This window comes from Indicator indicator, chromosome 16, assembly GCF_027791375.1.
Source record: "Indicator indicator isolate 239-I01 chromosome 16, UM_Iind_1.1, whole genome shotgun sequence".
Taxonomy (NCBI): Eukaryota; Metazoa; Chordata; class Aves; order Piciformes; family Indicatoridae; genus Indicator; species Indicator indicator.
In genome coordinates, this window is record NC_072025.1 from 10,146,758 (window position 1) to 10,160,589 (window position 13,832).

The 13,832-nt window shown below is 38.4% G+C and overlaps 1 protein-coding gene across 1 annotated transcript in view; it reads left to right on the forward strand.

Moving 5' to 3' along the window:
* Nucleotides 1-13,094, forward strand: part of MYO5A (myosin VA) — an 89,098-nt gene extending 76,004 nt beyond the window's left edge. The window contains 11 exon segments of the mRNA XM_054388226.1: nucleotides 1,632-1,830; nucleotides 3,390-3,464; nucleotides 5,325-5,418; nucleotides 7,198-7,344; nucleotides 7,737-7,891; nucleotides 9,091-9,180; nucleotides 9,688-9,838; nucleotides 10,542-10,824; nucleotides 11,535-11,709; nucleotides 12,478-12,558; nucleotides 12,942-13,094. Of these exon segments, the coding sequence (XP_054244201.1) occupies nucleotides 1,632-1,830; nucleotides 3,390-3,464; nucleotides 5,325-5,418; nucleotides 7,198-7,344; nucleotides 7,737-7,891; nucleotides 9,091-9,180; nucleotides 9,688-9,838; nucleotides 10,542-10,824; nucleotides 11,535-11,709; nucleotides 12,478-12,558; nucleotides 12,942-13,094 (1,603 nt within the window).
* Nucleotides 13,095-13,832: the final 738 nt, after the last annotated feature.

Below are 13,832 nucleotides of genomic sequence, written 5' to 3' on the forward strand. Positions count from 1 at the left end.
CTCCCCACATGGAAAAGATTTGTAACCATGTGTTACTTGTCTCCCTTTATATTGGGTATCAAAATGAATGCACCTTACAGGCTTTCAGCCTCAAGTACTTAGTAATTAAAAGGTTATTGTTTGAGTAGCTTCGGCATACTCTTAACTTGCACCTAGTTATGAGGCTCACTCTTCTTATTGTGGCTCAAGTTCAGTAAATTGAACATTATTGTCCCACATCTTTTCGTGCCAGATTCAAAATGTAAGTCACTAAGCAACCAACCAACAGAAGTAATCTTCAGGTCATTGTGGCACTGTTCAAGCCTCAGTGCAATTGCTGCAATCTCTGCAAAGACTGTGTGCTGGTCACGTAACAGGCAATATCTGCCTTGTTAGGAAAGGCAGTGCTGGCTCAGAGCACATCTGCACGTCTAGGCCCCCTATCAACACGTGTCCCAGACTTCCAGAATGGCTCCTAGTCCAGCACTGGCAGCTAATTCAGTAGACTCCCAGTGCTGCTCTTAGTACACACATTTGGCAGCAGTAACTGCAGAAGGAGTTATTTTGCAATGAATGCTGCTAACTAAAGTCTTTCCTTTTCTTGTGCTAACAAATTCTATACCTAACACTGTTTTGTAAGCCTGCAAAGATCTAACATAGAGCAAGTGTTATACAGAGCAGGATGTGAGTGTTTGCTCTGCACCTCTTGTTTCTGGTCCTAGCACCATAGAGACAAGAAGCTTTCTATTAAATGACAGAGCAATGCAGGTAAATGGCTATTTGCCCTTGCGTGCGTGTTACTAATAAATGTGTCTACCTTATGCATATTTAAACCCTGAAAGATTGTCTAATTAAACACTAGTAGTCACTAGTAATGTAACTTCCTGTGTGTGTATGTATGAAGTGATGAGTAAGAGCACTTGGACAGTGCCTTGCAAGCAGGAGTAGATCTCCACAGCACTGCTCAGCAGGAGGCTGGTGCTTGTTATCCCAATTTCACATGAGAAGAGTTTGAGATGTGATGTGCTCAAGGGATTAGAGTGAATCAGTTGTCAGGATAAAATAGAGCTCCTGGATCCCAGGCCTGAGCTTGGTTTCTGTTGCTAACCTTTCCTACACTAATGACAACCCTCTGTAAAGTGTTGGTTTTAATGTAAAAATAAAGATTATTTATGTGCGTTTGCAATTAAATGGTTTCTAACTGAACAGAGCTAACTCTGAAAAGATTTCCCTTTGTTAACATTGCAGAGTCCTAGTTTAAGTGAACAGTGTCTTCTTCATCTTACACAGTTTGTTTGATTTAATTAGAAGTAAAACCTCTTCAAAGCCCCTTTAAAAACAGCGACAATCTGTGAAGACAGCATTACATTTGTCGCTGCATGTTTGCAGTGGCACCATACACAGTATGTGCTCAATCACAAAGGAAATGCAAAGGAGTGTCACAATTAGTTTCTCTCCACTTTTTGATCCTGCAAACTTAATTTAATTAGAAGGCATACTGAAGGGTTTAAAGAGTACTCTGCCTTTTTCATTTTCCTTTGCAAGCCATGGCTAATTGTTCCTGAGCAGCAGCTAAAGCTTTATACTCCCTTGGAGAATTGGGGATGTAACTTTCTAAGCATGTTCACACAACTGTTGCTCAACTTCTTTAGGCTGCTGGAGTCTCAGCTTCAGTCACAGAAGAAGAGCCACGAGAATGAACTGGAATCACTGCGAGGTGAGATCCAAAGTCTGAAGGAAGAAAACAATCGCCAGCAGCAGCTCCTAGCACAGAATCTGCAGCTGCCTCCAGAGGCCCGCATTGAAGCCAGCCTACAGCATGAGATCACCAGACTGACTAATGAGAACTTGGTAAGGGAAATGATGCCGCAGGAGCAGGCATGGGGACTAAGAGACTTGCTGTGCCTGTTAAGTTCTTACCAGTTTTCAGATGGCAGCCTCCTGCAAAAAATTTCATGAGTGCAGTTCTTCCTTTGTAGGTAAGCTACAGAGAGACTTCAGATTGCTGATGAAGTAATAATGTCTCAGGGAGTTTGGTCGAAGTTTGTGGCATGAAGAAAGCTCGTGAATCCCAGCTTTCAACTGTTGAATTTAATCACTACATAGAATGTTGATATCCAGGGAAATCATAAAAAATGCCAAGTAGTGTTGTTTCTTCTGAAATATATTCGTTTCTTCATTTCGTTGAAAAACTCTGATGTAGTTCTTCAACTATTTAACGTCACTTCTCTTCCTGTTTCCCTTCTCCCTCCCTGAAGCAACACAGATAATCCACTGTGCTATGAGCTCCAGATATTCAGTATGTTTTGGAGAAATAAGTAGTACCAGAAAAAGAAACATGGTTAGAAGCACTTAGTAATATGAAGGAAATTCTGGGTGAAACTCCTTGCCTTTCCCTGCAAAGGAGTATATTCCTCATGTGCAGGCCTTACCTTTTCCCACAAAGGAGTATATTCCTCACATGCAGGGTATTTAATTCCTGGGGAAATTTTCCAAAGAGGCTGCTGTTGGAATATCATTGGTTTATCACTATTTGTTGGTAAAGGGAACCATGTTACTTCAGGAAGAAAAATCCTAGCTTATTGTCTATCGTTACTTCCTCTAAACAAGCCAAGAAGTAGTCTTTCCTCCTGTTTGTCACAGAAGTGGGCACTGTCAGGCTCTTGTCTTAGTGCCAAAGGTTTTGAGGAAAGCATCAGATAATTCAGCTAACAGATATTGGATAACTGATTGAAAATACATTTGCCTCAGCAGCAGCTGCCTTCCACTGACAAAAGTAAATGGCGGAGTTTTCTCTGACAGCTCCCTCCTGCTGCTTAGTCATTTGTTACAATTTAGCCCTTTTTTTCCCCCCAGAGACCTACTCATCACATTCCACATTCCCAAGACAACGCAGTCATGTAATTACATCCCAGAGAAGTTCTCTTTATTTTCAACCACAGCAAATGTGATTTTACTTGTTAAATATAGACTCATTCCTTAGTATTTCACTTCTGATGTTTGACTATTGCAAGTCCACTCCAAGCTGGGTATATGCTTCTTGTCCACTCCTAGCCTTAGAGTGGAAATAATTTACAGGCATGCCAGATGTGATATTAGAACTGCAGCACTCACTGCAACTCCATCTTGATTAGCATGAGACCAGTGTCCTGACGAGATTCTCACAAAGGTGATATTCCAGGTTTTGACAGTATTAGCTACTGTCTGTTTTTAAAAGATCTGACTGTCCTGCAACTCATCTACACCAACTTCTCTCTTGGAAAGGCTGTCATGAACACCATGACTAAGGACAAGGCTACCTAGAAATTAGAGCTTTTTGATCTTGTTTTAATCTAATGTAATTTAATTTATATAGTGCTTACTGAAGTTTCAAAGGGAAGGGCAAAACAATCCTGTACCTATTTTTACAGTATTATGAGAAGTTGTATGCAGATGATCCCAAGAAGTATCAATCGTACCGGATTTCACTTTACAAACGGATGATTGTATGTAGATCACGTGAATCCTGCTTCTCTGTTGTCTTGTTTGCTTTTTATGGAGCACTAATTGAAAACCAGGCTGCCTCTTTCTCTCTTTCAAAGGAAATCCCTTCAGAGAGCTACACGATGCCAATGACTTCCCTCACTGCTTTTTTTTTTGTTAGTCTTAGTGTCCTCTGTGTAATCTGTGTCTCCTTCTGATGCACAGTTTTGTTACTAATATGGCTTGCACTGTGAGCAAAGCATTTCTTTTTGAATATTGCTTAATACTGTACATGATGTAAATAATGCTAAATTTTCAGAACCACTCTTTGGTTTAAAACTTTGATACATGTAAATTCAGCCCAGCAAAACAGAGACCTGGTCATATAATTGCCTATCAAGGTGGATAATACCTGCAGTCCAGACATAGCCTGCATTTGTTCGTAGATCTCTCTTCAGTCCTAAATCTGGACTGAATAAATCTATCAGAATCAAACTACATAACCTTTTAATATTTTTTCAAGAATGCAAAATATGGAGGATAAAATTTTAAATAGTATTTCCATAATAATTAGAGAGAGCACCATATGTAAGCTTGAAAGAACATAAGTAATAAGATGTGAAATCTGTTAAATTTATTTGCAGGAATCATAGAAAGAACTTTGAATACTTGTTGTTCAGAATTCATACCCCTTCACTGGTACATTTGAAACAGTTTGTTGGACTTAAATGTATTTTTTTGTAATTAATTCCAGGAGAAATAGTTATATCTGACAAGAAGTGTATCGTGTTTTTAAGAGGATTTATTTTGTAAAATCGAATGCTACTTTGAATGTCAACAATGGCCTTGATTCTGTTCTTTCAACAGGCCTAATAGCTTACTGCTCAAATGTTTTATATTGGGTTGTAAACTTTCCTACATAATTAAGAACAATTTGCTCCTAATTCTAAGTTGTTTCCTATGCTGCACTAAAAAGTCTTGTTTCCCGGATAATGCTTTTGATGCAAGGAGCTCATGGTCCCTTACATTCTTACCAGTGCCATGAAGAGTCTCACTTATGAAAGAGCATTTTTCTTTTAAACTGCTTTCAGACCCTTAACCTGGAACGACTTTCAGGTGTTTTGAGCTTGAGGTATTGCTTCCCTCAGAAAGACTTCCCCTTTTTTAATTACATGATTACTTTATGAATGCACTATCATAGGTCACAGAATTACTCCAAAATAGATTTCTGGGGAGAAAAATATACGTTTATTGGAAGTGTAGGACTTTTGGGTGCTAGATGTTTTTCAGGTAGAGAATAAAAAGGGTGTATGACACTAGTTTCAGTGTAAGGAAATGTGCTGACAGCAAGAAATAGAGAAGTGGCAGAGCATCGCAAGAAACGTATGCTTGGATCTAAGGTTTTGGTAGATTTGAGTGCAACTTATGGTCTTTCTGCAGAGCTCTCTCTTGTCATCTTATAAAATGGATAGGTCTGAATAAGGAGTTAGTCCTGAAGGCATGAATAAATGATGCAGAAATACAGGCTAGCTGTTAAATAATAAAGAAAATTATTTCTGTGAGGCGCTTGAAAAGGCAGGGAGGAAGCACTAGGGAGATGTGTTTGTAGCAAAATGTCTTCTGCCACAAGAACCAACCTAGCTCTGTGTGTCTGCAGAATATACCTGCCTAAGAGCTTTGTCATGCTGCACACAATTTAATAACATTTGCAGTATTTGTCCTGTGTTATAGGCAGCGTACCAGCTTGCAAACCTTAGCCAGAGGATGGCACCACTGTTCAGCTTTCTTCACTGCCTTGTAATTCTAACAGCACTGATTTTGTCTCTGTCACACATTATGGGATTTTTCTCATAACTTAATCATTTTCTTATTTTATTTTACAGGATTTAATGGAGCAGCTTGAAAAGCAGGACAAGACTGTTCGCAAGTTAAAGAAACAGTTGAAAGTACTTACTAAGAAGATTGGTGAACTTGAAGGTATTTTTGTGTTTTGAGAGAAAGATTTCGGTCTACTTTTTCTGATCCCACTGTCATCATATCTACCAGTTTTAGCAGTTGGGAGGGCATGTAGTCTTCAGTAGCATTAGCCTTTGTTAAGTGATTGCAGAAACAGGAGGTACACTCAGAGCTCAGCGTGTTCCTTTTATAAGCCATATTTTGAAGTGATGTGTAAAGAAGATTGATGTTTCTCTGAAGGTAGAAATCACGTGAACATAAGGGAATGTTACCTGTGCTGTTTATATACTCAAAGACAGTATCTGCTTTTCTCAAGACAAAAACAATACTAAATATGAACCATGCAGAAGTAACTTACCCAGGTTTCCTTTGAATGTGAATTTCTCTGTGGAGCAAAAAATGCTGAGACTGTCTCTGCTTGATATTTCCTTTTGGAGCTGCTGGCCAAATTTGAATATGAGTATGCTGAGATATGGACTAAAAGAATTCTATGAGCATCAGTGTGAGTTGACTTAGGGTTTTAGAACTGGTGAGACTGAGAGTTTATCTTGTCTCTGCATAAATAAAGTAATTTTAATTGCTGAAAACAATTAAAAATGTTATAAAGTTTAAGTATTAATTCGTTTTAAAAATAATCCTGGTCCTCCTAACCTTTCAGAAGCTTTTTACTGTCATCTGCTTTTTGCAGAAACAAGCTTACAGCTTAATCAGTTGTTTTATTGGATAGTAAGACTGAAAGCAGTGACTGTGTAGTCTTCAGTGGTAACAAGAACCAGGTTAAACCTGGGTTAACAGGAGTATATTATCCTTTAGTTGATGGGAGCTCTCCTTGAGCTTCAGTTTGTTTTTTTGCATTCTCTTTCCCACTGGACAGGTGCACACATTTAGCACACTTACAGGATGTGCAGTAATTTGTAACTGCATGCAGCAAGAAGGGCTGTCGGGAGAGTGTGTAGCTTCCATGGGAAGAAGCTGAGTTCTGCTTTTCAAAAACAAACATGCAACCTAATCAGGTGGAGTGTAGCTGTTGAATAGGATACCATGAGGCACTGTATGTAGCAAGGTGGATGTTTCGTACATCCTTCTGAAAGGTTATTCAAACTACGTTTGCTTTTAAAAAGCCTTTCGATATTGTTTGGTTACTACTGTGGACAAGATCACAGTAGTATTCATACCCAATACCGAGTGGGAAAACATTTCTGAAAACTTAGTTTTGTCCATGTGTATTACACATGTATTACATGTGGCTAAAACAGTGTTGTTCACACACTGGTGTGTGGCCGTTGCTGAACAGAGCATACACAGTGTGAGGGCTTTCTCTTTTGTCCCTCTCTGCTACCTCAGTAAGCTTGGGGTGGGAGGTCATATGGGCACAGAGCCAAGGCAGCTGACTCAAAGTAACCAAGGGAACAGTCCATATTCCATACCACCTAAAAAAATATTCTGCCATTGTGCAGAACAATTGATGGTGACCTTTGCAGTATGAGTCTGGGATTAAGTGATAAATAACTATCACTTTGCCTTTGTCCTTCCATGTGATAAAATCTAGGAAATCGGCAGTAAGTTTGTATTAATGGATGCTATTCACACACTTCCATTCTTCTTCAGAGGAAGAATGCCATTCCAAGATACATTTATCAACATCATTTTTTTAATAGGATTTTTGTTGTTAAGTACTACCCTGAACCAAAAAACCCCACGTTTGTCTATGCTGGATTTCTTCCCTAGAAATGTAGTTTCCTTTGCTATGCATTGAGTTTCACTGGAAACATAAAATTTCTTTTCATTTTCCCTCTGAAGTGGGCCAGATGGAGAACATATCACCTGGTCAAATCATTGATGAGCCTATTCGTCCAGTTAACATTCCACGGAAAGAAAAAGACTTCCAAGGGATGTTGGAATATAAGAAGGAGGATGAACAAAAACTTGTCAAGAATCTTATTTTAGGTAAGCGTCTTTCTCATTTGTGGCCTCCTCTGCTCCCACGCGTGCTGAAAAATGAATGACAAGAACACAGAGTTTGCTTTATGAGATGAATAGCCTATTTTGGTTTGGGCAGCCTTCGTTTTATCTAAAATTCTTAAGTGTCTGTTATAATCTAATCATCTTTCCTGGTGAGCATTAATGTGTCTGCACGTTTTTTTAGCAGATAGTTATGGGGGTTTTATTCTGTTTTGATATTTTGCCAGGAAAGCGGCTATTCTTAGTTTTGTTCTTAGTTTTCACTGGCCATATTATATAAATATATATGTACTGTTAACTGGGGAATCACAGCTACCTCATATCAAATTGTCCAATTACTTTACACTTAAAAACCATGTGTGTTTTTTTTTCCCAAGAGCTGAAACCACGTGGGGTAGCTGTCAACCTGATTCCAGGACTGCCAGCATATATTTTGTTCATGTGTGTACGCCATGCGGATTACCTTAATGATGACCAAAAAGTGCGGTCGTTGTTGACTTCCACGATCAATGGCATCAAAAAAGTGTTGAAGGTTAGTTAGTCTGCTTGGTTTAGAAAAATGTTAATTTAGATATTTCTTTTGATTTTAAATCTTTATTTTGATTTTATGGTAGAGGAGTGAGGAAAAGGCTTTCAATGAATTTACTCTGGATTTCTGATTAGTAAACTCCTTCCACTGAAGTCACAAAAAAGTTGTCTTAACAAGCAAGGGATTTTATCCATATAATCCATAGCATTTTATCCATATAATACCATAAATGGTTTGAATTAGTGGAAAAGGAACTGTTTTCTTTTTATGTTAAATAGTCTTCCTCCTCTGAATCTATGTTTATAACATTTTGCATGTAGTCAAAGTCTTTGTTAATCTTCACCAGAATGCATAATTGAAGTATTTCATTTGCAGTTCTGGTTCACAGGTTTCCTTATTTGCTTCTCCTCCAAATTACATTGATGGCAATTTGTTACTGCCTAAAGTCTTTGCAATGAATTGCCTAGGAGAGTTTAGGCCAGGGGCATCTCGAAGGCATTATTAAAGCATAAATATGCTTCATGCTGCATGAAGTTGTTTGTTTTTTAAACAAGACAGATGTGCTCAAAAGACAAGCATTTAATCAAGCCTACATGTTTTGAAAAAAATGTTTATTAAATGATCCTGCAGGAGGTTAAATGTTCATAGGAAATTTTGGACATTTTTAAGTGAATGCAGCGCATGCTACAGAGTTCTAGAAATTTTAATTACTCAGCATATACTAATATACATGTGCTGTATATTACTAGGGTTTGTCTTTTTTCTTCCATATCAGTCTGCCAAAATGGTTATGATGTGGCATTCATCAAAACCGAATTGTTCTCTGCTCCTTCTGCTGGCTCTGCATCATTCCCATCCTCCCTTCACAAGCTATTGTGCCACAGAACGGCTGTTTTGGAAGCACAATCACATTGCCCTGTGATTTCTGCACAGAGCAGTTAGGATGGGTCTGTAAAACACAGAAAGATCATATCTGTGGAGGAAATCATATTCTGAAAGTTCTTGCAAAACACTAGAGGAAACAAGGAGGGCATTTAATGGTATCTTGCCCAAATCTGTGCTTGTCTAATATGTTACTGAAATACACAAAGTTTCTCAAAGCATCGGAATCTGAGTAGCTACAAGATGATTTATATTGTCTAACAATTTATTGGTTTATTCTACCTGCTAGTCTGTTGAATGTGTTTATTTTTAATCATCAGAAAAGAGGTGAAGACTTTGAAACAGTGTCCTTCTGGCTATCTAACACCTGCCGATTTTTGCACTGCTTGAAGCAATACAGTGGAGAAGAGGTAAGCAGTGCTTCTACTCAGTGGTTTCTTTTGCTCTACAATAGGAGTATTGAGTGCTACTCTCTAACAAATTCCTGATTTATCTCAAAATCTAGTCAAAGTCTTTTAAAATGACTACCGTTTTTGGAATAATCGTGATGCCATCAGTGGAAAGAATGGGAAGATTTGAACCAGCTTCCTTTTGTTGCAGGCTGGGGGCCCAGAGGCTAGGTAACACTGTGCTCCCAAAAGTGCCAGCTCAGATTTAAGTAGAAGAATCTGGCTGCTACCACTATGTTTTTAGGAGTAATTCACTGCACTTCCTATGAAAAAGGCCATGTTCAGTCCTTCAACCATAGTATGGCATAACCTAGCATTAGCCTCAATCAGAAGTTAAAGTTTTGAGGGGCTGTAGCTATTATTATGGAAGTATTGTCCTTTTTGTCATGACAAAAAACCAAATACTGAGTTTGTGTAATATTTCTGTATTCCATTGAAGCAGTCATTTCTCTTATTTTATGAATTCAGGGCTTTATGAAGCATAATACACCTCGTCAAAACGAACACTGCCTCACCAATTTTGATCTAGCGGAATACAGACAAGTACTGAGTGACTTGGCTATTCAGATCTACCAACAACTTGTCCGAGTGTTGGAAAACATTCTGCAACCAATGATTGGTAAGGCCAGGCTGAGTTCCTTACACTTCTCACTCTGCAACCAAAAGGAAAATTGTGATGGTGGTAATATACTCTATCTTGTATTTCTTTTCTAACCAGTAGAGTTTCATTAGTGGTTCTTCTGGTATTCTGTTTACAGGTGGCAAGGACTACACTAGACAGGTTGGCTTAGAGGGAAAGCTAAGCAGTGGCTGATTCTTCTGGCAGTGACAGAATAAATTGATGTAAATCATGCATTTACATCAAGAAACTGTTGGGATAGTCTGATATTTTGTCGCCCTGTTTGTTGGAAAACATCCCATGGAAATTAGTAGTGAAATAGCTAGTAGTGATGAGCTGATGCTCAGAGAGATTGTTTTCATTAAAATTACTTCCGATTTTTCTTGTCAGAAAGTACTCTTACACAGATTTTCATCATGCTTTTGGGCCACAACATTTAGAAGAATAGAAGAGCTCTTAGTTTGCTGACTCTGCTACTGGGCTAGACTTAGACTTTCCTTTCAAACACAAGTGCCCAAATCTTCGTAAAAACCCTGCATATGTAGATTTTGCAAAAATAGTGGCACAAAGTTGTTGGAAATCATGTTGTGGCCAGCAGAAAGCCCAGCCTGCGCTTTCTGTGTAAATGTTTTGTTGTCTTTCTTAATATGCTCATGAATCAGCAGGTTTCAGCTGTTACAATAATGTCATCAATCACATGTAGTTTCAGGAATGCTGGAGCATGAGACTATCCAAGGTGTCTCGGGGGTGAAACCAACAGGGCTGCGGAAGAGAACATCCAGCATTGCTGATGAAGGAACCTACACTTTGGACTCCATCATTCGGCAGCTGAACTCCTTCCATTCAGTGATGTGTCAGCATGGAATGGATCCAGAGCTGATCAAACAGGTCGTCAAGCAGATGTTCTACATCATTGGGGCTGTAACGCTTAACAATCTTCTTCTGCGCAAGGACATGTGCTCATGGAGCAAAGGAATGCAGATAAGGTGGGAGAGCTCATGTCATACTTCTCTTGAATGTGCTGCTGGAAATCTTGGTGAACTCTTGATACAGCCAAACATAATAGCAGATACATTTGGAGCATTTATTTTTCTACACAGAGAAGCAAAACAAAAGTATTTCATAATCAAGCAAGAGTCAGAACTGTATGTGAAATGCTAGTAGATGCTTCCTCAGCTTTTAGCCATGCCTGCTGGTTTTTGTATGCCAGTGGTGCAGTGGATACCTGGTGTATTCATCCAGACTGTAGTTTGTTGCATCCTGCAGTAAAGCCATCTTATTCTGTTCCTGCATTTGCCATCAGTTGTCCAAATGTGTTCTACTGGCACATGCCAGGAAATTAGCCAGGGCCTTCCAGTCCCTCATGTCATGTCACAATGGAAAGCCTTACTATATTTGTATGGACAAAATCTCATTTGCTTTTCTTCCTACGTTTATCACATTTCTACAATTAATAGCAACAGAAGCATATGAGAAAAAAATAGGTAATGAAAGTCTTTGGTCATATTTTCTAATGGTTTTGAAAAACAAAGTTTCCTGCCTTAAATGGGAGGTATGAGTGTGAAGGCAAAATGATGAGTGTGAAAGAAAAGCTTTTAAGGGCAAGGAAGAAACACTGGCAAGGAGAAATTGCCTGTAGTTTTGATTTAGCCATAACCACATGTTAATGTCTTGATATTCTTACCTCTTTGTACAGATATAATGTGAGTCAACTGGAAGAATGGCTTCGTGATAAAAATCTGATGAATAGTGGGGCTAAAGAAACACTTGAACCCCTTATCCAGGCTGCACAGTTGTTGCAAGTGAAAAAGAAAACAGATGAAGATGCAGAAGCCATTTGTTCAATGTGCAATGCACTGACTACTGCCCAGGTAATCAGGCAAAGTCTCATTGTCTGTTCTGCTGTCATTTTTGATCAGTCCTCTGCTCTGATGGTGTTTGCTTTGCCTGCTTGCACTACTGTCATACATGGATCAAGGATTTCTTACTTTGTTTTGCATTTGTACAACTAAACTAGATTAAGTTGGAGGAGTCAAAAAAGGACCAGACCTTTTTGAGATCTGATGTTCAAGATAAGTTTTGAAGAAAAGGGAAGAATCTCAATAGGTTGTGCAGTGTGTAGTACTGTGCATAGTCTCTCAGTTTGTGAAAATCCTTGGAGAAAACTCTTCACTCAAAGAGATCTCTGTACTCGAGACTGCTCTGCCTAGGGTACCAGGAAATAATCTTTCTGCCATCAGAGCTAGTATCCAGTTAATTGACAGTTCACACAGAGATGTTGTCTCAGAGTCTGCAAACAAAAGTGTTAAGTTACTGTATCCATTAGCTGGATACAATGTATCTCAGGAAACAGATGAAGACTTCTATTTATAAAAGCATAGATTTTCTACAGAGAAGTTCCACTTTTTTTTTTTTTTTAAACCATGCTTCAGAACACATGTTCTGAAGGAGGCAGTCACATAACATAGCATGAAGCAGGTGATAGAATTCTGTTATGAATCAGTAAAGCAAAAAATAACAAATACTTGTACATAATTTTGTTACTAAAATAGCTAACTTAAAAGGTGTATTATTATTATTATTATTAACTATGGGTGCATCAGTAAAGTGAACCTAAAAATGTTTGTTCTTCTTCACAGATTGTAAAAGTTCTGAATTTGTATACTCCAGTTAATGAGTTTGAAGAGAGAGTCTTGGTGTCATTTATACGTACAATACAGGTATGGTTACATCTTTTAATCGAAAGTCCTCTGACCATTTCTCAGAAACTGTGTGATGAGCCAAAATAGTTTGCGTCCTGAAATACATTCTGATAGCTTTTTAGCTATCATTTTTCAGCTATGTTGAAAAGGGGTTGTCAGTCCTAAAAATTTTAAGCGACTGCAATTTATTGCATGAAAATGTTAGTTCCCCTGTCAGTGTGTACTAGATTTTTGAAAGGTGACAGAGTGTTGTGCTTACACATCTGTGTATGTAAACACGTGTATGCCAACTCTCCAAGTGTACACTCATGTGTCTGTAAGCACAGATGAAACACTACCTCTTTGCAAGATGGTTATTATCCATGCTAAACGCTAATGTGATTGCTTTCTTACTTTTGCAGATGCGTCTCCGAGACAGGAAGGACTCTCCTCAGTTGCTCATGGATGCTAAACACATCTTTCCTGTTACTTTCCCTTTTAATCCATCATCTCTAGCTTTAGAAACCATTCAGATCCCAGCCAGCTTAGGCCTGGGCTTCATATCACGTGTCTGATCCCAAGGATGTGCCATCAGTGTTAGATGGAGAATCAGTTGCCTGGTATCTTTACCCATTAAAACACAGTAAGCCACTGAAAACACATTTTCTGAACAGTCTCAAAATGCCCAAGTGTGTAGTAAAAGTAGCTGGAAAACTACGCAACAGCACCACAGATTGAAAGCTAATAGAAAGGTGTAAATTTGTGTTCAAGTCTTTACATTTATGAGGACATCACTGATCCATACATTTCCAGCATATGGAAATGGAGCTTGGAGAAAAATGGTGTCTTCAGCAGTCTAGAGACATTTTTAGATCTTTAGTAACATATTTAAATAGTGTAAATTAAACTCCATATGTAATTTTCTCATAGGCAGGGACCAACAGGGACAGTCACAGCCCTGAACATGGAGGACTTAAAAGTAAGGCATTTTGTAGTAGAATACACAGTCACTGGGGAGCCTGTTACACTGAATTTGTAAAAACTGGAACGGAGAAACACAAACTGGCAATATAGAAAATTATTTCTTAAACTACTTCCTTATTTATGTCAGTTTGACATAAATTCTAGTGATAGGTCTTATAGCTCACTATATGCTATAACTTAGGTGTTCATTTGTTAGTATGTGGTTTACCAAGCATACTAAATTGCTGCTGCATATTGTGTTCTTTCAAATGTATGACAGTATCATGCTAAGCACTAAAAATAAGATACTTCATTTTTTGTTGTCAACTTTATTTATAGTCTGATGCAGT